Consider the following 24,365-nt stretch of genomic DNA (forward strand, 5'->3'; position numbering starts at 1 on the left):
TTTTCCTTTTTTTCGGGCACCCAGATATGTGGGGCACGAAAAAACAAGTGACTATACTTGTCGAAGAGAAGCTTTATTACTACATTTAATGTTCAGTAGTAACATTTTAATGACCTATGTCTGTGCTTTCTGGTCCTTAAGGCACTTTGCATGTCTTAAATGTTTCCCAGCTTTTACACACCTGATATCAATTAAGAGCAGATTCTGAGCTTGCGGATCTGCAACATCTGAAACAGGTTTGTTGAAGCAGATAAACATCTAAGACATACAGGAAAAACTGCCTTGAGGACCAAAAATACTGACGTACATTAATGTTGGAGCCAAATGCTTGATTTATGATTGAATATTTTATTTTTTCTAGTTTACTATTTTTTGTCTGATTTGGTATGACACATATGAAACATGAAATATTTTGGTTCGAAGTATGAGTTGACTTAATTATGAAATAATGAATTTGTTTAGTTGTATTTTTGCTGCTGTGCCTCTTCATTATAGACAGGTGACTGCAGCACCTGGAATATATTGGAGTTGGCTATTGAGGCCGGGTGAGCTCTTGGATTCAGGCATGTTTACAGTTTTTGACCGCTATTGATTATTGTTGTTTTTTGAGTGGCAAAAAAAGGAAAGAAATGAGCCAATATGATCTGCCTGTCATGTTATACTGCGGTAAAACATTCTAAGTATGTTTTTGGAAAATAAAGCGTCTTGAACAAGAGGAAAGAAAGTTTGTTGGATTGCATGGTGACTTTAAAAACATTTGACAGCGTTAAGTTGGGTCAAACTTGGATGCTTCTGAACCAAGAGCCAAACGCATCTTTATTGGAAGGATTGGGCTAAGATTTTATGTAAACAGTCCAGTAATTGATCCTATATGTACTGTTGATAATATGTATGTATCTATATATCCTTGTAAATGCCTTAATATGTCACAGTCTATGTTCTGTTATGTTTTCTTTTGAGTATTCAGTTTAACTTTGCTCCATGTTTTCTAGTTTTATTGGTTTAATTCCTATTTTATTGTGTTTTCTGGTTATATTTCAGTTCTTAGGTTTTTATTTGTTGCCCTCTTGTGTTGGTCTCCTTTTTCTCTAGCTCCTTAGACTGCTCTCTTCACACCTGCTGCCAAACTGCTCGTTAGTCCTCTCCTTGTCCAGTCAGCCATAAATACTCTCCTTGTTTTCCCCCTGATGTCTCCACGGTTCTGGTTTGTGTTTAATTTTTATGTTGGATTTTTGGATTCCTGTTTTTGCTACCTGTGACCACTCATTAAATCAACAGAAAATCACCTCTGCCTCTGCATTTGGGTCCTCAAACCTCAACCAAAACCTTGACATAATAAAGCAAGGTTTTTAAGAACATGTAGCCATTTTTAGCAAACTATTGTGAATCTTCAAACTTCTTTTCCAGTTCTTTTTTTTTTCTTGCTATTGCAAGGCTTCCGTAGCTTTTCTGTTGGAGAAATGCAATTTCTTAACATTTACTACAATCTAGAATGGAATCGAAATGTACCAGTGAGCCATTATTGGTAAACGGTCCAAACTGGATGGAGCACTGTAAATGCTCTGATTTTAATTGTTGCATATTTTCCGAGCAGCAAATAAGGACACTGTGGAAAATAGAAGTCAGTCACCTGAGGACGCCGTCTTTTATGTAGTGGTTTGGAGGCAGGGCTCCTCCTTCCTTCAGCCATTCAATCTTTGTTTCAGGACCTCCAGCTGCTGAGCAGGTGAACTCCACAGCACTGCCCTGAGCTTTAACCTCAACCTGAGGTGACACCCTCACCGCCAGTGGGGCTACAAAAAAGGAGAGACAAAGGGATATCAGGTGTGTTTTTTTTACAGTCTTATATTTAAAATAAAATGTCTTTTCTGGTTCACTTGGAAGTTTTCAAATAAATAAACTGAATGGATTGAGCCTCAACTTACATCTGACGGTAACTTTAGCAATGACTTCGCTGTGGCCGACCCTATTGCTGGCAACGCATTTATAGCTTCCAGAGTCCTCAGCAGTGGCCAGATTGATCTGGAGATCTCCTTCACTGGCCTGAGCTCTTGCAGGCAGGACACCATCCAGTTTAGTCCAGAGGTAGGTGAGGGGAGGAGTACCATGGGCCAGGCATTGCAACCGGATCACCTCGCCGACCCGTACTGCCACATCATCGGGCACAGATGTGACATAAGGAGGAGCTACAGAAACAGAGAGAAAGAAAGAAAACATTTTAAAGATTTGTGTTGTTTGGTTATTGAAACCATGACAATGTTCCTCCAAAGCTAAAAACAAATAAAGAACATTTAGAGAGCCTTCACTAAGTATGAAGTTACGCTTTATGCAGATGCCTTATTTTTTATGTAGGATGCCAAAATATATTTATCATTGCTGTTAGCCCCTTTTATGATCAGTACCGTAATTTCTGGACTATAGATGGCACCTCAATATAAGCTGCGACCACTAAATAAAAAAAAAAAACTGGGAACGTACATATATAAGCCTCCCCGGGCAATAAGCTCTCCCAAACCTTTAGGGGGAGCTCTACATATAGCGCCTGGAGAAGGCCTCTTCATTGGTTCAGCAGCTTTAATGCCACAAATAAATGGCAAAATGTGTGCATACGAGACATTTGTTCTCCGTCGTTCCTTCTACTAGAATGTTCTTCTGCTTAATTAAAATTAGTCCCTTCTTCTTTGATTTTCAACTTTGACTTTCCCCCTCTGGTGGTCAGGAAAAATCAACAGCCAAGCTGCACCTTCTTATACACCACATGGTTCAAAGCGTTGGAAAAAAGTAGAGGCTTATAGTCCAGACAATTTAGTAACTAACATTTTTCATTATAAAGAACTTTAATTGTGAAGAACTTTACCTTGACTTTTTTTTTTATCTAGGTCTACTTTTTTGGAAAGTTAATTTAATCTGAAAAACTCACACAAAAGAAATACAAATCGAAGAGTTTTATTGATACATTTACTTTAGTTTTTGGCACCCAGACCTCGGCAGGATACATTAGAGTTGAATTTATTTTGCTTTGATAGGCATAAACCGGAGTAAGAGTAGGGATGTTTCCCCCAGGTCTGAAACTGGTGGTGGAGTGGAGATGGATGAAGTTGGTCCATGACTGCTGTATGAAGAGATCCAATTGACTGCGTGAGCTAGCACTAGTGCTTCACTCTGGGAACTAGAAGACGAGAATCCAGCTTGGATAACACAGGTTGCATGAACCTGTCAATGATGGGCAAGCATGGAGTGACAGTGGAGAGGGAAAACTCCCCTTTGGGAAGAAACCTCCGGCAGAACCAAACCGGTTGAGATGGGACAGGAAATGCAGCAAGAGTCCAGGAAGAATGACCCTCTGATGAAGCTTAGGCTAAAATGGTGGAGAAGGGGCTGGAGGTGAGTGAATCGGGTCATCTGAGTCAAAGTCCGACATGGTGCAACCACTGCCAAGGCTTTGGGGTAGCAGACTGAGATGGGGATTTGGCGACCTTTTAAGATGAGCAAAGGATGTTGATTGGCTTTAGTGGAGGTGTGGTTCAGAACCGACTGGCTTGTGACAGAGGCGGGCATGGGTAAGTAATCGTTTATTCAGTTGAACTTCTGCCTAGGCTCCATCTCAATATTTAAGTATTAGTAAATGAAGAAACGTGTTCTGGAGGAGAAACGATTGACATTAAAATAGAGCTTATTACAGCTTTGGTAGTTTAAGTAAAATAAAAGTTTCTCAGAAGTTTTCACATTTATTTCAGGCATTTGTTGTTTTCATCCTCTGTCTTTTTATAACTCTAGATTCCTCCACCTCCTTTATTTGACAATGCAAAAACACTAAATATCTTAGATGTACCTTTAGCAATCACTCCCTAATTTTTATATTATTTTTATTACCAACCAGATATAATCTGTTCTTCAAACTTTGGAACAGAATTGAAGCATTTTTTTTTGCATTGCAGCTGATTTTGTTTTAGGACATTACTTTATCTAGATTTCTCTTCTATTAAACACAGCCACAGGATGGATGCCTTTTTCAAAATGTGGAAAGTTTTTTTTAATATACCATCTCGTCTAAAAAGTTATTCCTACATTTTAGCCAAGTTTGTTTGCTTTAAGTTAGGCATGGATTAGAGATAACCCACTATAAGAGTGATTTTATATAAAACAATTAGAATAATTAAGGCAACTTTTCATGAGCAATACTTTTCCCAAAATGTAATTTTTGGACAATTAATGAGGAATAATTCTTTGCTTTGTTTTTCTTTGAAAAGCTCAATATAGGGTCCCTAATTAAAAGTGAAAAAAAGTTAAAAACAAAAAGCACTCACTCTCAACCTCTAGCATCAGTGTGACTTCACTAGTTCCCATGGTGTTCTTGGCGCTGCAGATGTATTCTCCAGAGTCCTGTCGACCGACAGCTGGTAGCACCAAGCTGTTGTTCACCACCTTGTGTCTCCAGGGAAGAGAGGATCGCAGCTTGGTCCATGTAATCACAGGGGAGGGAATTCCTGCAAAAAGCAACAGCAAAGAACTAAATATATATAAAAAAAAGAAAACATCTCGACTGAGTTGTATCTCCATTATATAAGGCATCTTTTAACAAGAATATATTACCGTAAGCATCACAGTGCAGAGTTGCAGTCTGACCCTCCACCACAACCATCAGTGGTTCAGGAACCAGGGCCCTGGGCGCTGTAGGCACTCGGGATCCTCCCTCTACAATCACCTCTACTCTGGTCTCCTTATTGCCTTCAGCATTACGAGCTAAGCACACATATGTCCCACTGTCTTCTTGACGAGCAGCAAGAATCTAAAAGATTAAAACAAAACTAGTGTAACTAAGCTGCATATTGATTGCTTTTCCCAGTTCTTTTCCTTTTGCTGTTTTATCCTTTCTTTTTTTTTAATCATGCAATCAGATAAACAGAATATGGCTGCCCGGGGTCTCTTTCTGTTTATTAATCATATACCACCTGTTAGGCACTGCAAAGACATTTCATGTTTACATTTATGCCACAACTGAAGAACTCGATTATTCAGACTTTGACAAATCCTCATATGAGGAGTTGTTGGTAAATCTGCTCTGAAAACTACTGGACGGAGGGAATCCTAATTAATGTGATGAACTTAAATAGAATAATTTGCCAGAATATTTTCAAAGTATTTTCATTGCACAAGACGTTTGCTATAGTAGAAAAAATTATTTTCGTAATATGCATGCACAGACATCGTTTAAACAGAATGTCATTCTGTTTATGCCAAAAAACTGCAGAATTCTTTGATAGTGGAATTTAAATATTGTACAAGAGTCTATGAACATAAAAAATTTAAGTCAAAATTCTGAGAGATCATGAACAAATTTAAACTAACCTGTAAGATGAATGACGCTGAATTTGTTTTGTGACCAGGTGAGGATTTAGGGTGGAATTTTTTGAAATCTCATTTATTTTTTGGTTTTTTTAAGAGTTTAATTTGTGTTTTTAGGAACAGATACTACAAGATTTATCTTCCCTCTATTCGTTTTTGTTGTATGGAAAAAAGAAGATGCAATGACATGACATAAAAAAAATGAATAAAAAAATAAAATAAAAGTTGGCTAATTATCTTCTATATTTTCTTGTCTTTATGTCTTTGTTGTTGTTTTTTTAACCAATATGGACCATTCTTGTGTCTGAAAAAACAATTGATTAAAAAATTATTTGATAGGTGTGATTCCATGCTCTTATTTTTGTGAATCAACTGGATTGTTTTGTTTTATAATATACCCATAGATGAAATTGGATGTAAACTGGCTCTACCTGAAAAAAAAATTAATTGAGGAGGGGTTTTATTCCCTTGTATGTTTAATGAACAATCAGAGCCACTGACTCAGATGAGAAGGAAGCTGTTATTGACTCCATTCCAATTGATGGATAACATTGCAAAAAAAAAAAAAAAAAAAAAAAATCTAACTTGAAATGAAAACTTTGATAATTTTTTATGGCCATTTGAGTTTTTCCACACAAAGACTTTTTTTTTTTTTTTATCTCTGAACCCAGACGCTTTGTCATCACCTCAATAAACCAACACTAAGCAAACAGTGAAAGATTAACCTCACCTGCATGACTGCGTTGGAGTCCATGGGAACAGGGCTGCTCAGGGTGGTCCTCCTGTTGTTATCCAGTCTGTGCCACGACACTGAGGGGCGGGGCTCTCCTGAACCTTGACACTCAAGGTTAATGGGTTCACCAACCCCAACCCGAACAGGCCCAACAGGCGTTACCGTGGCCACAGGAGACTCTGAAGGTATAAAAATATGTTTCTCTATGTCAAAAGCCACCAGTGGGAGCCATTCTATTAAGGCTATGAAAAAGAAACAGTACCTTTAACAATCAAAGACACTATTGATTGGGTGACACCATACAGGTTGCTTGCCACACAGCGGTAGGCTCCACGGTTTGTGGGACGAGCATTGTTGATGGTGATAATGGAGCCATCAGAGCTTACTCTGACATTATCTGCAGAACAGAAAGTAAAATCAAATATCACATAAGAAATTATTTAGGCTGGAAGCACAGATGGTTTTAACTTTACAATAATAACCATGAGGAACATTGGGATGACTGTGGGCTTAGTGGATAGAACTACAAGCTTCATCTTTAAAATAAAGTTAGACTTTTTCACTGATAAGCCTTAAACAGAGCTAGCTGTTTTTTGTTTGAAAAAGTGCATAAAATATTTAACACTGGAACAATTGCCGATGCAGACATGAAGGTGACAGCATGTCAAAGCATTTTACTGCATACTACATCATAACAGGCAAACTGTCATTAAATCAGAGAGAAAAGCATTGCTGGTTGATTTGAGTGACAAAGTGATGGTGAAATAACAGCAGGTTTTACATTTCAATATATAATGGAAAACAGTTTCTTAAATTCAACTTCAAGGGTCCAAGATCAACAGTTTCCACACTGCCATTACTAAATCAATGATGTCAAATATCTGCACACCCCATGTTTTAATAGCTTGTTAAACCACCTTGAAGAGCAATATCTTCAAGGTGTCTTCTTCTTAATGACCTTATAAGTGCCCCCATCATCTCTCTGTACATCTTTGCTTTAGTTAATTGAGGTTGTGTTGATTTGTTCCTGCAGGCCTCTTAGGGTCTCTGTAGGTCTCACCACTGTATTCCAATATCAGTAAGGCTTTAAACTTGATTTATGCTTGACATGTCTGCGAAGGTCTGCATGGCCAAATTATCTAATTTTAGCTTCAACGGCCCAACCGTGCAGCATTTGCGTGGCCAGACTTTTAACACCACACACTTAGGAAGATTTTACTCCATGGTAAGCTCTGAGTGAAAAAAACATGGTGGAAGGGCGACAGAATATGGAACGAAATAGAAAATTAAAGAACAAAACATCCGGATTTCTCCAAAAAAAAAAAAAAAATGATTGAAAACAGACTAATGTACAATCTGAAAGGGTTAGGCAGTGGTTCTTTATTTTTAATTTCATAGAAGACTGCTTGATGACTGCAGAGACTTCCCCATAAATTGGACATACTGTACTGTAGTTCACCATCTCTGGAGCAAACAGTTCCCCTCTTAACCACAGGGTGGCAGCAGTGATGCTCTCAAGTAGAATATCCTGACTAATTTCACATATTGTTGATTTATTACCAAAAACTGACAGCAAAACTGCATAAAATAATTCACATTCTCTTTATATGCAACCGTAAGCGTCTGCAGGCTGGCCGTTTTATGCACTACTCCACAAAGAAACCATGTAAAGAGATCTAAAATAAGCTTTGAATAAACGTATCTTTACATCATTCCAGACCATATAGAATTTCCTCACTAGAATATATGACAGTAGATCGACTGGTTTCTGAGCCTTTTTGTTTCTGGACACCCCTTGGTGAGCATTGGTCCCTGCTGGCCTCCCTATGGAAATGGTCTGGCTCTGCCTCTGGCTGAGAACAATATATCACTTAGTAGGGGTGGCCAGTGATTGGCTAAGGGTCCTCGTCTAGCTCCGCCCATGCATTTGGATGCTTGGATCCAAATTTCAAGCCAATAGTGTTATTGGCATCCTGGAAAAGACGTTATTACCTTTGTAACATTCAAAAAATATGGATATTTTGATGGCAAAAATTAATGTCAATGTAATAACAAGAAACACCAACTTGACAGAATATATGAAGAAAAATAACAAAGTGCTTCGATAAGAAATTCATGAAAAACACTCTGAGAGTGAAGGAAACACATTTTTTGGTACAACATAACCTTAGAGGTATTAATGCTTATACTGGAACTTATATTTTTTTTCACATTATCAACCTAAATATAATTATTACCTGTCATGGTCTTGTTTCTGTTGTGCTTTAGTTTGCTCCATGTTTCCTAGTTTTATGGTTTAATTCCTGTTTTGAATGTTATTTTTAGATTTATGTTAGTTCTCATGTTTTTCTGTTGCCCTCTTGTGTGTGTGGGTTCCTTTCCCCTTGGCTCCCTCGTTGTCTCCTCTCACACCTGCTCCTCATCTGCTCGTTAGCCCTACCTTTGTCTCAGTCAGCTATATATTCTCTCCCTCTGCTGTCACTCCTTGTTGGTTCCTTGCCATTGCTGTCTTCCCAGGCTGTTGTCTTCCTGCCTCATCTCTCCCTGGCTCCCCGTGTTTGGTTTCCCCGAGACTTCTCCATAGTTCTGGTTTGCTTTTGATTATTAGTTTGATTTTTGGATTCCTGCCTTTGTTTACTGTTTCACTCCATTAAACTCTAAGAAGTCTCCTCAGCCTCTCTGCCTCTGCATTTGGGTCCTCCAAACCACAAACAAACCCTGACATTACCTAGGCTTATTAACTTTTTAACTTTACTTTTTAACTTTTTACCTTTTTTTTTCTTGACTTGTTACCTTTTTTTCAACTTAATTTGCAGTAGGTAATATATCGTTCAAGGGCTCATCTAATTGGTTAAATGCCAAAATAAGATGTACAGCCATGTAGCAGTATCTTTGCTGAATGGCTGGATATAGATCTTGTGCTTCCAAACATCACTGAGTGACGAGGGTGGGGGGGACTCCATTTGTAAGGGGTATGCAAGTGATCAAAAAAGCTAACTTGCCCTATAAAGGGTTAAAATGTTGGAAACAGCTGTGTTTTCTACTTCCTAATGTTGTGTGGGGTCTAAGTCTACCGTGTTAATTTTCACTTTAACGTTGGAAAGGACCATCGCCTTGAAAACACCAGCAAAACATGGTAATCTCATGTTCAGTATATGGGTGTACCAACCGACAAGGAAGATAGGACGGCATCTAATTTTAATGCTTCCTTTAAGACCCAGAAAGGCGAGGGAGACGGGTGGCCAACTACAACTAGCAGAATCTGCAGCGAACACTTCATAAACAGCTCGTTTTTATGCTCAGATTATTGTAGTGGAGTTTTTTTCATTTAGATGTGGAAACTATCTATGATGGTAGTTAAAAACAAAGGTGAGTTTAATCTTTTAAAAGACATGCAGGGTTTCTCAGAGCGTATAATAAGCCTAGAGGGCGACCAGGCTTCACTCCCACCACACCAAGATAGAGTAAGGTTCATCTTCACATTTTAAACAAATCAAAATTTAAGAGCAACATAAGTAGGGTTATGTCCATCATGTTTTCCTCCTTCCAGCGGCATGATGCAAAAAAAAATAACTGTAGGCATGTAAACTTTTATAAGCCTTCAATGCTTTTCTTGAAAATTAGGATCGGTGATTCAGCAAATAACCTTTACAAGTCATGGTAGGAGAATTCGATGTCCAAAGAATGGCAGTCTTGATTCAGTGAAAAGAAGCTAGAAAAATAGATCATTTTGCACAGAAGATTTTTTTTTACTTCCCATCTAAATGTTTATGTATTTGTATTTATGTAGACAATGTTGGGTTGGCCAACTCTCCAATAATTTAGCTGTTTTATTAGAGCACACTCAGGTTGTTTTTATGCCATCAAGCATGGCGCTGGAAAGCTGGACAGCGGTCACATGACTGCATGTCCTCTATATAAATTAATCTACTCACCAATCAAGCTATATAACTTAAAAAATATAGACACTGCTCTGATGATTTGAACAAGATACAACAAAAGAAAAGGCCCCTTGGTGGTGTTGAAGAGAGAAAATGTCTTTTAAATAAAAAAAAATGTAAAACGATCAAATCAATTCAAATGAAACCAAAGCAGTTCAGTTGTTAAGGATGTTTCGCTTTTTCAGTGAAGAGCTTTCTCAATTCTGCCAAATTTTTAATCTAATGAGTTAAAATGTTTCTTAAAATAAGTGCATTTTCTTTTAATTGAGAAAATAAGACAATTTGCCCATTTGAAAAAAATTATGTCTAAAAAAGGAAAAATCAACTTATTTGAAATGCATACAATCTTACTTTTATTGGCAAAAATACTTATTCCATTTGGTAATGTATTAACCTGTTTAAATGAAAGGTAAATAAACTTAATTTAAAATCTTTTTTAACTTATGTTTATATTAGTTTTTTGCAGAATAGAAAGAGTTCACATCTTTTTGCTCCTGCAGAGTACATCCATCTCTCCAGAAGGAGCTCTTGTGCTTCCAGTATTTCCACAGCTCCTGATTCTCCAAGGTCATTGCTGATATCTGTTCATACTGGCACTGTGTTCGCCATGCTATAAGCGCCGGTAACCACTCCTGTTTATTTGGAGCTGGTCACGTCTGCTATTGATCATTAAATGGAGAACATTTGATCATCAGCGGCTGGTTGCTCTATGCTTATTAAAAGCGTTGTATGCTTCTTTATTATATAATAAACAATGACAGGGTTAAATCTGTTGTGCATAAATGCACAACTGAATTTCATTAAAAATAATACAATCAGATCCATTTTGAATCATGACCTGAAAGGTAAAACTAAAGTCAAAGAGAGCGTACTCTGATTGACCCGGCCTGCTGGTTTTAAACAGCGTGGGCTCAGCTGTTACCTGGCAGAGCCTGGCTGTTGACGTGTTTCCACTCCAGACGGACCGGCTGGGCTCCGCTGTAAACCTGGCATTTGAATCTGGCTGACTCCCCGACACGAACTGCAGAGCTGTGGGGCTCAATGCCGATGATGGGGCTTTGTAGACCTGCAGCAGAAAGCAACAAGCAACAGCTTGATATCATCAAAAGAAACTTCTTTTTTTTCCCCTGCTGTATTGTGTGTGGCCTCTGGCTACAGTGACAGCTCCAGGAAGGAGTGAATGAGGATGACATCATGGGATAGCAGAAAGGAAAATCATCCATTCTTGAGGTCACACTGGTGAGAAGGGAAAAACAAGTGTGGATTTTGTGAGCAACACCCTGCGGTCTAACGCTGACCATAAAGTGAGTTTCCCTGCAGCTTACTGATCTTACATTGTTTAATATTCCATCTGGAAACAGCTGCTAGATTTATTTAAACTGTCTCACTTCAAGTGCAGCTAAGTGTACTTATATTAAACACTTAGAGAGGATCAAAGGGGGTCTTTAGTGTTTATCTACATCAGAAGCAGGAGATTCAACGTTTGGAAGGCGGGAGTGTTTCACAGCCTTACGTGAGGAAGATGAAGTGACTGAGACGGAGACAGAGGCCTGATGGACGGGGGACCCTGAGCTCCCTGAATCCTCCACCCGACAGATGTACTCTCCGGAGTCCTCCGAAGTGGCAGACAGGATGCGCAACGTATTGCCAACAACCTGCAGGAGTGGGAAGGACAAAAGGTTAGATTTTACTTTGAAAAAAATACAATTCTTTGAAATATTTGTGTAGCTTTCAGAAGGGTTTATTTATCCTGCGTTCTTTACTCTTGGGAGTTTTAAGAGTTCCTTTTAAGTCTTGATGAACTCAGAAAATGAAATATTATTGCAAACTGGTGCAATGCAGGTAAGCAACCAACATAAAATAGATGCACTTTTTTAGGCCTTTTTAACTTAACATGAAAGTTCTAGCTGTTGGGAACAAATATTGATGATGTAAATAAGCCAAACCCCTGTAACATCATGTCCCTTTAAAACAATGGGGCAAACTCTTCTCGTCCTCTTTGCCCTGTGACCTCCGGGTCTGATAGGCGTGATACACCGGTCATCAGCTGAAACCACGTTACCCTCAACCCCCCTCTGGAGAAGTCTGATTTTTGATAGCAAAATTAGGCTGCTTTCTATCTATGATTCAGAGAGACCTAGATGAGGATTGTTTCATTGCGATCCTTCCTGTCTGAAGCAGATAACAAAAACTATCCTATGCTACTACAAGGCCATCAGCCGCCACTCTGAGGAGAGTCCTCTCAAAGCTGCTTTAAGGCCTCAATTTAAGGCAAATCTTCCTCTGTTGTTTTGCATCAGACAAATTTCAAGTCTCTCCAACAGCTGCCTGTTGGACGAGTGAACCGAAACCGAGTCGGACATTTTCCCCTCGTTTCTACCCAACCTAGACTTTATACTATTAATGATTTTTTTTAACCAATCAGTTTCACAATACAATCCTCGGTCTTGACCATAACAATGTTGTGGCTACCATCCATGCAGACCAATAGAACTGCTTCTTTGCTCCTTGCTACAGAAGAAGTCCACTCCGAGTAAAGAAGAAATTATAAAATCAATTTAGAAAATATAAAATCTTTAAAAAAGAAAAAAATAGAAAGATTTTATTTATTCAAAATAAAATCTGAGATCTGATAAAACAGCAAAGTTATTCTCAAAATATTTTCTTTTATAAGAAGTTTTTTCAACATTTTATTTCTGGATTGCATTATTTTTCATTTAAATTTTTTGTTCTTTGCTTACAGCTTTTATGGAGCAAAATTCACTCAATATATATTCTTATCTTTCCCAAAACATTAATATAGAACACATCAAGTTTGATGTTATCATCTGACAAAATGCAAAAGAGGTATAAACACCTTTTGAAACTGAGAATATAAACTGGGATAAGGGTGTTAAAAAAAGCAAGACATTCACTCAAAAAGAGCATAACCCCCCCCAAAAAAATACAATAGTTGCTTGAAACGTTAAACATATTTCGAGAGTCAAAAATCTCTAAACAGTCCATCAAACGTTGGCCTACCTCTCAACTATAGGCTAAGACCAAAGATTATTTAATTGCCGCATTTTTTTTCCAGCATGGATTTTGCTAAGTTTTGTGCTTGTGCATCTAAGATATACAGTATATAGAGAATTAAAAGCAAAGATTTGGGTGAAAACCTGATGGTTGGAGGTGATGTATCCATTGGCTCTTTTCCAGGTGACCCGGGGAGGGGGATTACCGGGAGGAAAGCAATTCAGTTCCAGAGTCTGACCCTCTTGTACGTCAGCGATGGAAGGCTGGATGGTGACAACTGAAAAGGTTTGCTCTGCTCCTTGAAAAGAAAAAAAGGAATCAATAAAGGTTACTAAGGAAAATATGCATTGCTTAAAAAAGGAAAACTGTTTAAAAAGAAAAAGCAATTGACTGCACTTTTACTTTTGCATCTCGTGAAATGGTGTTCTGTCGAGCTGTTGTCAACTAGAGCCGCGAGTTTAGCAAGCGTTCAATCATCACTTGAAAATGCCTTTTGCGTGTATTGCTTTGGGTTGTTCTAATAGAACAAATCATGAGACCGATAAAGGTTACTTTTGGGTTCCTCATAAAGTTATTAACAAGGGTCCTCGGTGTAAGAGTTTCACGAAAAGACCCGGGAAAAACTGGATTGTTAACATTTCGTTGACTTCAAAAGGAGCTGAGTCTGATTTTGTGGCGATCACGTTTTAAAGGTCAGTAATTCACTTTGACGTTAATTTACATATAAAGAGCCTTTCAGTGTCATTAACAGTGATTTGAAGATGCATTTGAAGTATTTTAAAAGACATGTAGCTTTTTGTTAACTGGTCCAAAATGCCAGTTGCTAGAACCTTCAAAACAGCACAATTTCTGCTATATAAAAAAAAAAAAAAAACGACATAGACTGGGAGCTTACCAGGAAACTTGGCCCTGAGAAAATTAAACTGCCGACTGCAGCGATTGTAGAGTGAGATGAGCAAGAGCACACTCTGGTGGAACACTAGATACACTGAGATACTGGGGAACTGACGGGCGAGTATTTTGCCAACTCATAAGTCAAATCACACTTGGATAATGGATAAGGATCTATTCCATTACTAGGGATGGGAATGGAAAACAAGTTCCTGTTCAGAACCGGTTCCATGTGTTCCAATTCAATGGCACCATTTAGCAGCTCGCTTAATGGTTCTCTTAACAGTTCCACGCAGCACCAGAGCCTAGCGCTGGGCAGCACGACTTACGTCATGTTTTTTTATGCACACGGCATTCAGTAAGCAAGTACGACGTGACCAGGAGTAAGTCTAGAAAAGAAAAAAAAAATGGCGTCCCATTGGGAAAACCAATTGAGAGTTTGGATGTAAAGTGGCAATAACATCCGCTGGAGAAAATACATCCAACATGCAGAAACACCTGCGCACACAACATGGAATACATTTTAACGAATGCCGTGTTTTTGATGTTTCTGGACAGAAGCAAAAGTTATGACCAGCATGGAAGACAACTCTGGTGGTAAGTAGCTGGTTATATATCACTGGCTGTGCTTGTCATTTCTAATAAATCATATGCCATTTCTGGAAATAAACCAGTTTCCTACCTCTCTTTGGGGTCATTAAACATGCTATGAAGTTGCTTCACAGTTCAGGGAGAGAGACAAAGGTGACGCTCGTTTATTTAAATCAGGGGGAGATTAGTTTATTTTCCGAAATTGTACAATAATGCTTTTTCATTAAAAGGATGCCTTCTCCATGAGATTTAGATGACTGTGACGAGACGGGTAGCTTGGCTGGCAGCTCCCATTTACTGCCTTCTGTTTTAGATAGAATGTCCCAGGCGAAGGTAGACGAATGTCACCGTGCACCTACCAAGTTCATTGTTTCACAGAATCAATAAGGGAATCGGAATAGTGAAAATATTATCAATTCCCAACCCTATCCATTACACAATTTGACTTTTCCGAGTCATCGATTCCGAAAATTAGAACCTAAAGCACAAAAATATTCGGAAGGAGAGTTGCATTTCCATCGCACATCGGCAACCGTTTTAAGTTGGCCTGACCTCCACTTACTTAACTGGACATGAGTGTATCACGTGATTGCAAGCCAAGAATACATTTGATTCCTTCTTACCTCTATGAACAGTGACCTGAATCGGAGCACTGTTTGTGCCGACAATGTTGCTGCCGATGCAGATATAAGTGCCTGCGTCGGAGATCTTAACATTGGGGATGAAGAGCGTGCCGATGTCTGTCCGGTCTGTTTGGGCCTGAAGGGAAAAGAAAAAAATAGCTTAAACCGAAATATTACAGATTTTCATTTTGTCCGAAAACAAAGTACATCACTTACCTCCGCCTCTAAATACAACACATGATGACAGAACTAGCTAGAAGCAACACAAAATGCACTATGGTGCAGATATTTCAGACAGGACAAAAGCTGTTATTGCAACAGTCTGAGCACTGTTTGTGATTTCAGTGTCTTTGGCACAAGTGGCGAAAAGAATTGATAAAGCAGGGCAATTATTGCCACTGTGATCGGTGAGGTTAGAGCAGTTACTCTGCAATGCTAATAGTCAAATTTGATAGAGATGCACAGAGGAAAGGGCTTGTGGCCTGAATTAGATGCTTTTCTTTTAATGAGGAACTGCAACACTCTTCTGAGCAGAAGTTATTAAAGAAAGCTTTAAAGTTACACTGCAAAGAATTTGGTTCCTACCAAGAAAAAACAAACATTTAGAGGTGATAGAAAATAGATCCCACTTTCTAATTTTAAGTGTTTAACATGCTTTATTTCTAGACTTAAAAATATTAGATCAAGAGATCTTGTCAAGTAAAATGATCTTCCTGTACGGATGAACAATTCCCCTTGTTTTGAGCTGCCTTTAGAAGTTTTGCTAATAAAAGATGCAAAGAAGGGTCGCAGTTCACTCATAACTTTTATCTTAAAATGATGCAAAGCCTATAGTTATAGGAGAAAAATACAAATTAGCCACAAAGCTCTGATGAGTGCATTTCTATAACTCACTGTTTCCTTTGAAATGTCTATAACTGAAAATGATTGAAATAATGAGGAAATTAGGGTGAGCAGTTCTGATTATTCGAGGTGACTCAGAATCAAAGGTTAGTTAACATTATGAAGCAGGTTGTGGCAATAAAATTCCAGCAGCAGGTGGAAATATTCATTATAAAATTACCAAAACAATGGAAACTGGTCCATCAACTTTATCTACTCTCTAGCTAAAAGAAAACAGAAACAAAGCTGGGCCTTATTTGAACTCCTGCACTCCAAAGTCTGAGGCTACAGTTAATTTGTAATGAAGCTTTGATCACATCAGAGTGGAAGGGAATCAGTAGGGCAGGGTCAGAGTCTGGGGACGGATTACTGTAGTGAGGGAGGGGGGCTGATGTTGTGGCATCCGTGGACAAAGCTGCTTAGCTGCAGCCAAATCAACCGTGCGGGATGCTAAACCGAGCAGAGTCGGAGGCGGATCGAGCCTCAATGTGCGTCTGAACCCATTGGCGAGTTTTCAAAGCAAGCCATTTGCTAGAGCATACAGAATTTCTGCGTGGTCGCACGGCACAGCCCGGCTCCCCCATGGGAAAGGCTGACACAACGCAGCGGCTCTCTGAGGCAGAACTAAATAAGGCCCCGGAGCCCTCGTCTAGTCGAGAAGGACCATGAGGAAACCAGAACACAAAACCCGTTCAAGGGCTGCAGAGAGCTGCATTTCAGGAGTGTCTAAAAAGCTGATTCCTTGAAAAAAAGTTTCTATGCTCCTAGAATTTTCCACATTCCGTTTTATTATAATCTTTTAGTGATAAACATCTCTATATCTCATTGGGGTGTAGTGTGATAAACCAGCAGACAGTAGTGCAAAACTTTGACGTAGGAGGAAAATGGAAAATGCTAAGCTAATGCTTTTCCACAAAATGAAAAAAACAATGGACGTTTTTCCTCAGAATGGTCAGATTTGGTCAGAAGTTACACAGTGTTGCCTAAAAAAACCCACTTTGAAGCTTGTGATCATTTCCTGACAACTTTCAGTTCCTATCTTTATTCTTAGTTCTGTTAAAACACTTAGTGGAATGTTGGGGTTTGCCTGGGATGATTTAATGAGGACAGAACAAAACGAAACACTATGGAACAACTTTATGAAATAAAACGCTACAAAGAAACAGGGACGTCATGCAGGACGTTCAACAGACCCGCCTTATTGGTTTAAGGCGTTTGACACCAGCTTCACATGAACTGAAGTGAGCCGCTGCTGGACATTACTACGAATTTCACACGGAGTTGATCAAGGACATGTTTTAGGTCATGCACTTAGTGGACGTGGTGTGAAGACGAGGTAAGTGGCAGACAATGGATTTGAACTAGTAGACAGGACAGACACAGACAGATGGACAGACCTGCAGCTCCTCAATACGTCTTTGTAACACATCGAGACTGTTGCTTTTAAACTGATGGAAACCATGAGAGGGAATGGCCTGAGCAAACGGTAGAACAGGGTGGGAGGGGGGCAAACAAGGAGGGGGAAAATAAAGGTCAATGGTCAGCATGCTGTAGAGTCCGATGAAATACCGTCGTCACTGGACACACCCTGAGATATAGCACAGGTGAATGTAACACAGAAATATTAAATCTGATATTTTTAATTTCAATTTAGTCTTTAGGGAGAGCATTCAATCCTTGATTATGGTTATATTATGGTTTCATAGACCAGAGTAAGTATTAGATATCTTACCTGTGGGGGGAGCTGTCCTCCATTTTTCGACCAGCTGAGCTTTGGGGTGGGCGAACCGCTTGCTCTGCAGTACAATCTCAAAGATTCCCCTTCACGAACATCCACATTTTGAGGACTGACTTGAACTTGGGGCTGAGTTCCTAAGCCACTGGGATTATTTTCTTAAAAAAAAAAAAAGATTACATTTCCACAAAAGATGCTTTTATAGCAAATAGTTGCATCATTCCAAAGTCCTTCACAAAAGCAACAATACCTTAAGAACATTTTCATATTTTGCAGTCTTAAAACCACAGAAATATACTTCTTTTATTAGAAATTAGAGAGTATACCAACAGAAAAAAATGATTGTAGAGTGGAAGAAATTCATTATAGGATTCAATTTTGGTCTGAAAGTTTCTGGGTTTTAATTTGCTCTAATACCAATAAATAAAGTATTTGCTATATGGAAAAATGAAGAAAGCAGAAAGGTAAGATAGATTGGAAAAAGTTTAAAGCAATGAAAAAACTACAATTTGAACATCCCAGAGAGAACTGTTCATTCAATCATCAAAAAGTAAAAAAGTATGATAACTAAAAACCTGCTGAGACATGGCCGTCGACCACAAGCCGGGCAATGATAGAATTAATCAGATTTAGCTCTTAAAAAAATATCATCTCAGTCTGAACAATCTTTGTGCAGTTCTGTTCTGAACTATACAAGTCCGGCCCTCATGGAATAGTGGCCGTATGGCTGCAGAGATTCCTATTTGCAGTAGGGGGAACACGGTGGAAAGAAGTCCTCTGATCAGAGACTGAGCTTGAGCTTTTTAGCCTGGAAGCAAAACCCCATCTGGCAGATGTCAGACTGCACATCAGTAAAATGGTAGTAAGACCATAATTATGTGATCATAATTTACTTCAGGATGGCCAAGGAAGCTGAATAGAACCAATGGGAAAATTGGAATAAAGGGTGGGCAATCCTGGGAACTGTCAAAACTTGAGGGCAGAGGTTTCTTAAAACATCCTAAAGATCTTAAACCAGCCTATGATGGAACAGTTTACATCAAAGTATATCCAGATTGATACCAACTGAGAAGCCAGGGTTGGACTTGAAGGTTGATTTTTGCAGACGCTCTCCTTCAAATCTCACTGAGTTTGAGTTGTAATGCACAATTCAAATCAACTAAATTAAGTTTATTTATTTAGCAGCAATTCACCACGCATGTCATCTCATTACAATTCACCAGATCATACGGTCAAACTGATTCAAAGTTTTCTATCTAAGGAAAACCAATTGATTGCATCAACTCATTGACTCGAAGGCAATCCCTCACACTAAGCATGCTTGTAGCGACAGTGGAGAGGAAAAACTCCCTTTTAACAGGAAAAAAATCTACAGCAGAACCAGGCTCAGTGTGAGCGGCCATCTGCTGAGGCTGACTGGGGTTCAAGGAGACAGAAAGATGCAAAAAAGCAGCTGTAAAAGGCGGCTCGGTCCAAGAAACACACAGCCAGGCAGACGAGCCCCAAGCCAGCTCCCATGTCAGAGGATGAAGAGAGCACATCCAGCCAAGTGGTGGAAAAATGGTGGAACAACATTCATGTAGCTTTTCTTTACTAACTCTATAGGCTGCAAATCTCTCTCCAAAACGCTCCCAAAGAAACACTCCCTAGGACATGTGAGGCACCTTGATTGTGTTTGTTATAAGAGCCCTGTTCCCACACCTCTCACCCTCTTTCTGTGAGCACTCTCCCATGGAGACCACATTGGATGGGACCATCTGGATGAGAGGCCTGGAGGCGGAGGCCACATGGTTAAATAGTTGTTATTAATTTCTGTTTAAAGTTCAGTAGACCTGCAGCCTATTTACAAGAACCTGCAGCACAGACTGTCTACCATGTTCTCCCCGAGGCCTCAGAAAGGAAACAGCTAGCCTTCCATCTAAGCCAGACATCTCCAACCTCGGTCCTCGAGGCCCGCTGTCCTGCAGGCTTTAGAGGTATCCTTGCTCCAGCACAGCTGATTTTAATTGAAAGCTGATTAACAGGCTTTTGGTCTACTGCAATCATTATAATCAGCTATGCTAAAGCAGGGAAACCTCTAAAACCTGCAGGACAGCGGGCCTTGAGAACTGAGGTTGGGGATGCCTTATCTAAGCTATCTAATCTGAGAGTCCAGAACACACCCTGGACATGAACAATATTCCTGAACTTGAAGGTGCCTCAGTTTTTTAAAACACGGACCAATAGAGGTATCAGGTCTTGAAAAAAAGACAGGGAACACCATTTGCTTTAATTATTATTTCTGATAATTTCATGTGTTTTACCATGTTTTGACCAGCAAAGCTAATGGTGACTAATTTGGTTTGAACACATTCCAAATCCTTTGAATTAGTTTAAAAGCTAATCCTGTGATTAATTCAGGTTATCCTGAGCTATCTCTATAGTTATGCTGCTATGGGTTTAGACTTCTGGAGGACATAGGGACCCCCATTTTATCATTCTGCCTCATTCTCTCTCTATTCTCCTACTCTGCAGAATCTGTTAGTTCAATCTCTAACATTATGCTCTCTCTGCTATTTCCTCAGAGTAGCTTTGCCTCATCTGTTCCTATTTGGCTGTGACGCCATCCTGGAGAGAAATATCAGGTGTGCTGCTTCCATCAACACCCTTGTTTATAGATGCTGGAGATCGGCCTGTTTTCCAGTGTAGTCCTGTTTCTCTGACCGTGACTGGCTGGATGTGCTCTCTTTATCCTCTGACATGGAAGCTGGCTTGGTGCTTGTCGGCCTGGCTGTGTATTTCCTGGACCGTGTCGCCTTTTACAGCTGCTTTTTGTGCCTCTGCTTCTATCTCCTTGAACCCCGCTCACACTTAGCCTGGTTCTGCTCGAGGTTTCTTCCAGTTAAAAGGTAGTTTTTCCTCTCCACTGTCGCTACATGCATGCTTGGCGTAAGGAATTGCATTTGAGTCAATGCAATCAAATGGTTTTCCTTAGATAGAAAACTTTGGATTAATTTGACTGTATGATCTGGGTGAACTGTAAAATGCTTGAGATGACTTGTGTTGTGAATTGGCGCTATATAAATAAACTGAATTGAATTGAATTTTAATTGAGTTTCACTAGTTTAGTCAAGAGTTTTCAATTTTTCCGACCTGCAGGTGAATTATTTTTGTTAATAAGTGTGTATCTTTTAAATAGTAATTGTGCATTTATTCCACGTGCAGAGGTAACTGAGTGACCCTGATTTGAACTTGAGTCAAACACATTTACCCTGTTTTATATAGACTTTTAAAGAAAAGAAATGTTTGTAAAACAGAGAAAGAGACTTAATCCAGTATCTAACGTATAAACACAGAGCATACTTTGGACACGTAGGGAGGCCTGTGCTGTGTGCTCGCCATGAGTGTTCAGGGCCTTGCAGATATACTCCCCCTCATCTGCTGGATCCACAGCTGGGAATGTGAGGATACCATTTCTTATCACAGCTCTGGGACTCATCCTGTTTCCTGGACCACCTGTGACGATCATATAATTAAACCCAAATAAAGCAGATGTTTTCAGGCTGTAAACATTATAAAAGGTTAAAAGTATACATAAATAGGGCTGTTGGGAGACAAAAAATAACTGTCTCCAAGTTGTACACAAAGTAGTCATACCGATCCATTCGATGGCTGGTGTTGGGTTTCCAGTTACTGTGCAGCGAATCTCTGCTCTCTGGCCCTGCCGGACATTTAGCACAGCGGGAGTGATGGTAGCAGTAGGCTGGGCCCCCTCTGAAGCAACAGAAGAATATTTGCCTGTAAAATGAAGCTTTATACAGACATGCTACTGGAAAGAAATCATAAACAAACTGGTTTCAGGGTAGAATCCCATTAAATTGGTTGGTATTTTAAACTTGGGATGTGATCTTTCAGTGAGCCAGGGGTATGACTGCACCCTTAAAGCTGGCACTTCATAAGTTTGCAGTATACAGAACAGATGAGTTGTTTGAGGCACTTCTTGGCATCGCCTCTCTGCATATTTCACTCTGCAAGAGCTTGGCTCACTTTTCTCCACTCTAATACTCAAGGGTTGCAGTGCTAAATAAAGGCCTCTTTCAGCACAGAGGGAGGCGTCTAAGAAGGCTAAAACCAGTGAGACGGGTGTAGCTTCAGCTAAGCTTTGACTGTATCACCCAGCTGACTCCTACAATCCAGACTAGAACGATTCATGGTCTACATCGGAAAACAGAGCAAGAAGAAACAATGAAGAATGACTCTAAGAGTGAGTTTAGCACCATTTCCATTTGCTCTATCCATAAAATTAATGGGGGTCATGAATAGTATGAAATCCTTCCTTTATTTTCCATTAAGCTTTTACTAAGTTTGTGTTCTACATGTAAATAAACCCCTTATAATTACTGACTTATCTATTTGTTTTTATTTCTAACCACTACTCATGCACTGTGGACATTTATTGACAGATCTGTAAAATATTTAGATTTTGCTCTCCTGTTTTACACAAAACAGCATTTTCTTTCAATAAACTTAGTATTTCTCCTCCTTAGATATTTCTCCCTAGATGCGGACTGAAATGTTTTTGATTGGGTGGATCATTTCTTCTTATTTAACTCATACTTTTTAAACCTTTATAATGCTACAAGACATGAAGACCCAACTCCAGATTTCAGGTCAAAGATTTGCATACAATCAAACATTTCCCAGGATTTGCAAAAAAGAGAAAGATCCTCCTCATTCTAAACAATGAATAAATTCTGTTATTATTTCACATTTTATCACCTTGAAAAACATCCAATGACAGGCCCTTCCTGAACAACCACATTTCAAAAACTCAATTCATGCATTTATTTCCACAAAACTACTGTAGTACTGTTACTGTAAGTCATTCTTAACTGTGATAACCTATAATAAACATATGATATAAAATATTAATTTTAGCTTAATATTTTGTCATCTTAAGAGCCCTGCACTAGTTTAGATATAAGAAAGTAGAGACATGTAAAGGATTTATTTTGTTATAAGATCATGAAGTGCGTTCGATTGCATGTTTTAGAGAAGATCAACTATTATACTATACATTTGGGCAGAAGTTTTATACCACCTTATGGTAAGTGATATTTTACTTTGAATTAGTTTATTTCTAATTTATTCTCTACTTTCTCTTTATATTTCCTTTCTTTTTTTTGTTTTGTCTCTTCATAATTTCCTTTTTTGATCTTACACCAACGTTGCTATCTTTATCATTTCAACTGGTCATTTCTATTTAATGACTTTTTAAGCACTTTGACTTCATTAAAGACGTATAAAATGCATCTAAAAAAAGCAAACTTTTCCATATTTTAGTTAGTTGTTTTATATTAATTAACTTCAATATCTATCTATCTGATTAAAATATGTAGGACAAGTTAAACGGAGCAAAAAACTACACATCTACATTTGTGATGGTAGGGCATCCTGAACCAAAGCACATGGGTAACATTTAACAATTGGAGGCTTATTGAACTTATTGAACACTAGTCTTGGTTAATATATATTTTTTTATGTTTAAACATCTTCAACGATCTATTTATTTATGAGTTGGCTGGAAAAACTCAGGTTAATAAGAAAGTCATGGATTACCACAGTAATCTAATACTCCTACAGGCTGATAACCTAACAAATAAACTGAAAATATTTGCTCATTTAGTAAGATAAAGTCTTTCGCTCTCTTTCAAGTAAGCCAAGAAATGTTGCAGTGTATGGGTTTGTTTGAACAGATATGTAGCAAATTGACTGATTAACAAGAAGGATTTAGATAATGGGACATTTCCAGTCACAATTCAAAGAAAAGAGCAAATGTAAATGTTCGTGTTTAAGTGATGGTAAGATCTAAAAATAAGTGATTTTTTTTTTTAAATATAAGAGTATAGCAGTATTTGTTCTTAATTTTAGAAGGTAAATAAGATATAATACAAGCAAAATTAGTATTTTTCCCCTTAGAAAAACTAGATATTACACACTGGAAATAAGATGCCAAAGTCTTTTTTTTTTTTTTACACTAACTTTATTGCTTTGGCAAATTGTCTTTTTTTACCTGCTTTGATCAAGAGAAAATAACCATACTTCAAATTTACATACCTCAAATTTAGTCCTTTTTAAAAAAAAAAGGGTTTTCTTGCTTTTAAAACTTTTACCTTGACTCTACACACTTATTCACAAACCTCAATTTCATATTCATGTGACTTTTTTGAGGTGCCTCTTGTCAAATAAAACTGTGAACACCAGTGTGAAAAACACATTCAATCATGATGCAGAAGACGATGGGTTGGGATGTATTAAGCACAGTTATGATGTTTGAAGCCCAGAGGACAGCATGTTTCCTGGTGAGGTATGGGTGGTGCAATGAGAAAGAGGATAAAGATCAAGATATGTGACATCTTATCAGTGAAGAAACCACAAAGTTTAACAGATTTTTCCAAAAGTAGCCCACAAGGACTGTGTAGTACAGTGGGAGGTTGCAGAAAGATGACAAGAAGAGTTGGCATTCATGAAGAGGTGCACATAAAAATGAACATGCACTTTGACAGTGATGGAGTCCATTGAACCCAAAGAGGTGGACAGTGACGAGTAATGCTCATGTACAATTAGGT

General features: G+C 38.7%; 1 protein-coding gene across 20 annotated transcripts in view; it reads right to left on the reverse strand.

The window, feature by feature from the left end:
• hspg2 (heparan sulfate proteoglycan 2) overlaps nt 1-24,365 on the reverse strand; it is a 170,952-nt gene that overhangs the window by 18,620 nt on the left and 127,967 nt on the right. For 19 of the 20 annotated variants that reach the window (XM_015385818.1, XM_015385775.1, XM_015385869.1 and 16 more), the window contains 14 exons: nt 21,394-21,510; nt 21,100-21,252; nt 17,755-17,915; nt 17,420-17,497; nt 15,141-15,276; nt 13,179-13,333; nt 11,534-11,675; nt 10,943-11,086; nt 6,342-6,476; nt 6,077-6,258; nt 4,594-4,789; nt 4,308-4,487; nt 1,926-2,186; nt 1,631-1,793 (listed from right to left, as the gene is read on the reverse strand). In XM_015385818.1, coding sequence (XP_015241304.1) covers nt 1,631-1,793; nt 1,926-2,186; nt 4,308-4,487; nt 4,594-4,789; nt 6,077-6,258; nt 6,342-6,476; nt 10,943-11,086; nt 11,534-11,675; nt 13,179-13,333; nt 15,141-15,276; nt 17,420-17,497; nt 17,755-17,915; nt 21,100-21,252; nt 21,394-21,510 — 2,203 coding nt within the window. The remainder of the gene's footprint in view (nt 1-1,630; nt 1,794-1,925; nt 2,187-4,307; nt 4,488-4,593; nt 4,790-6,076; nt 6,259-6,341; nt 6,477-10,942; nt 11,087-11,533; nt 11,676-13,178; nt 13,334-15,140; nt 15,277-17,419; nt 17,498-17,754; nt 17,916-21,099; nt 21,253-21,393; nt 21,511-24,365) is intronic. The other variant, XM_015385827.1, reaches the window with a different exon arrangement.

This window comes from Cyprinodon variegatus, unplaced genomic scaffold, assembly GCF_000732505.1.
Source record: "Cyprinodon variegatus isolate N-32 unplaced genomic scaffold, C_variegatus-1.0 Scaffold16, whole genome shotgun sequence".
NCBI classification, from domain to species: Eukaryota; Metazoa; Chordata; class Actinopteri; order Cyprinodontiformes; family Cyprinodontidae; genus Cyprinodon; species Cyprinodon variegatus.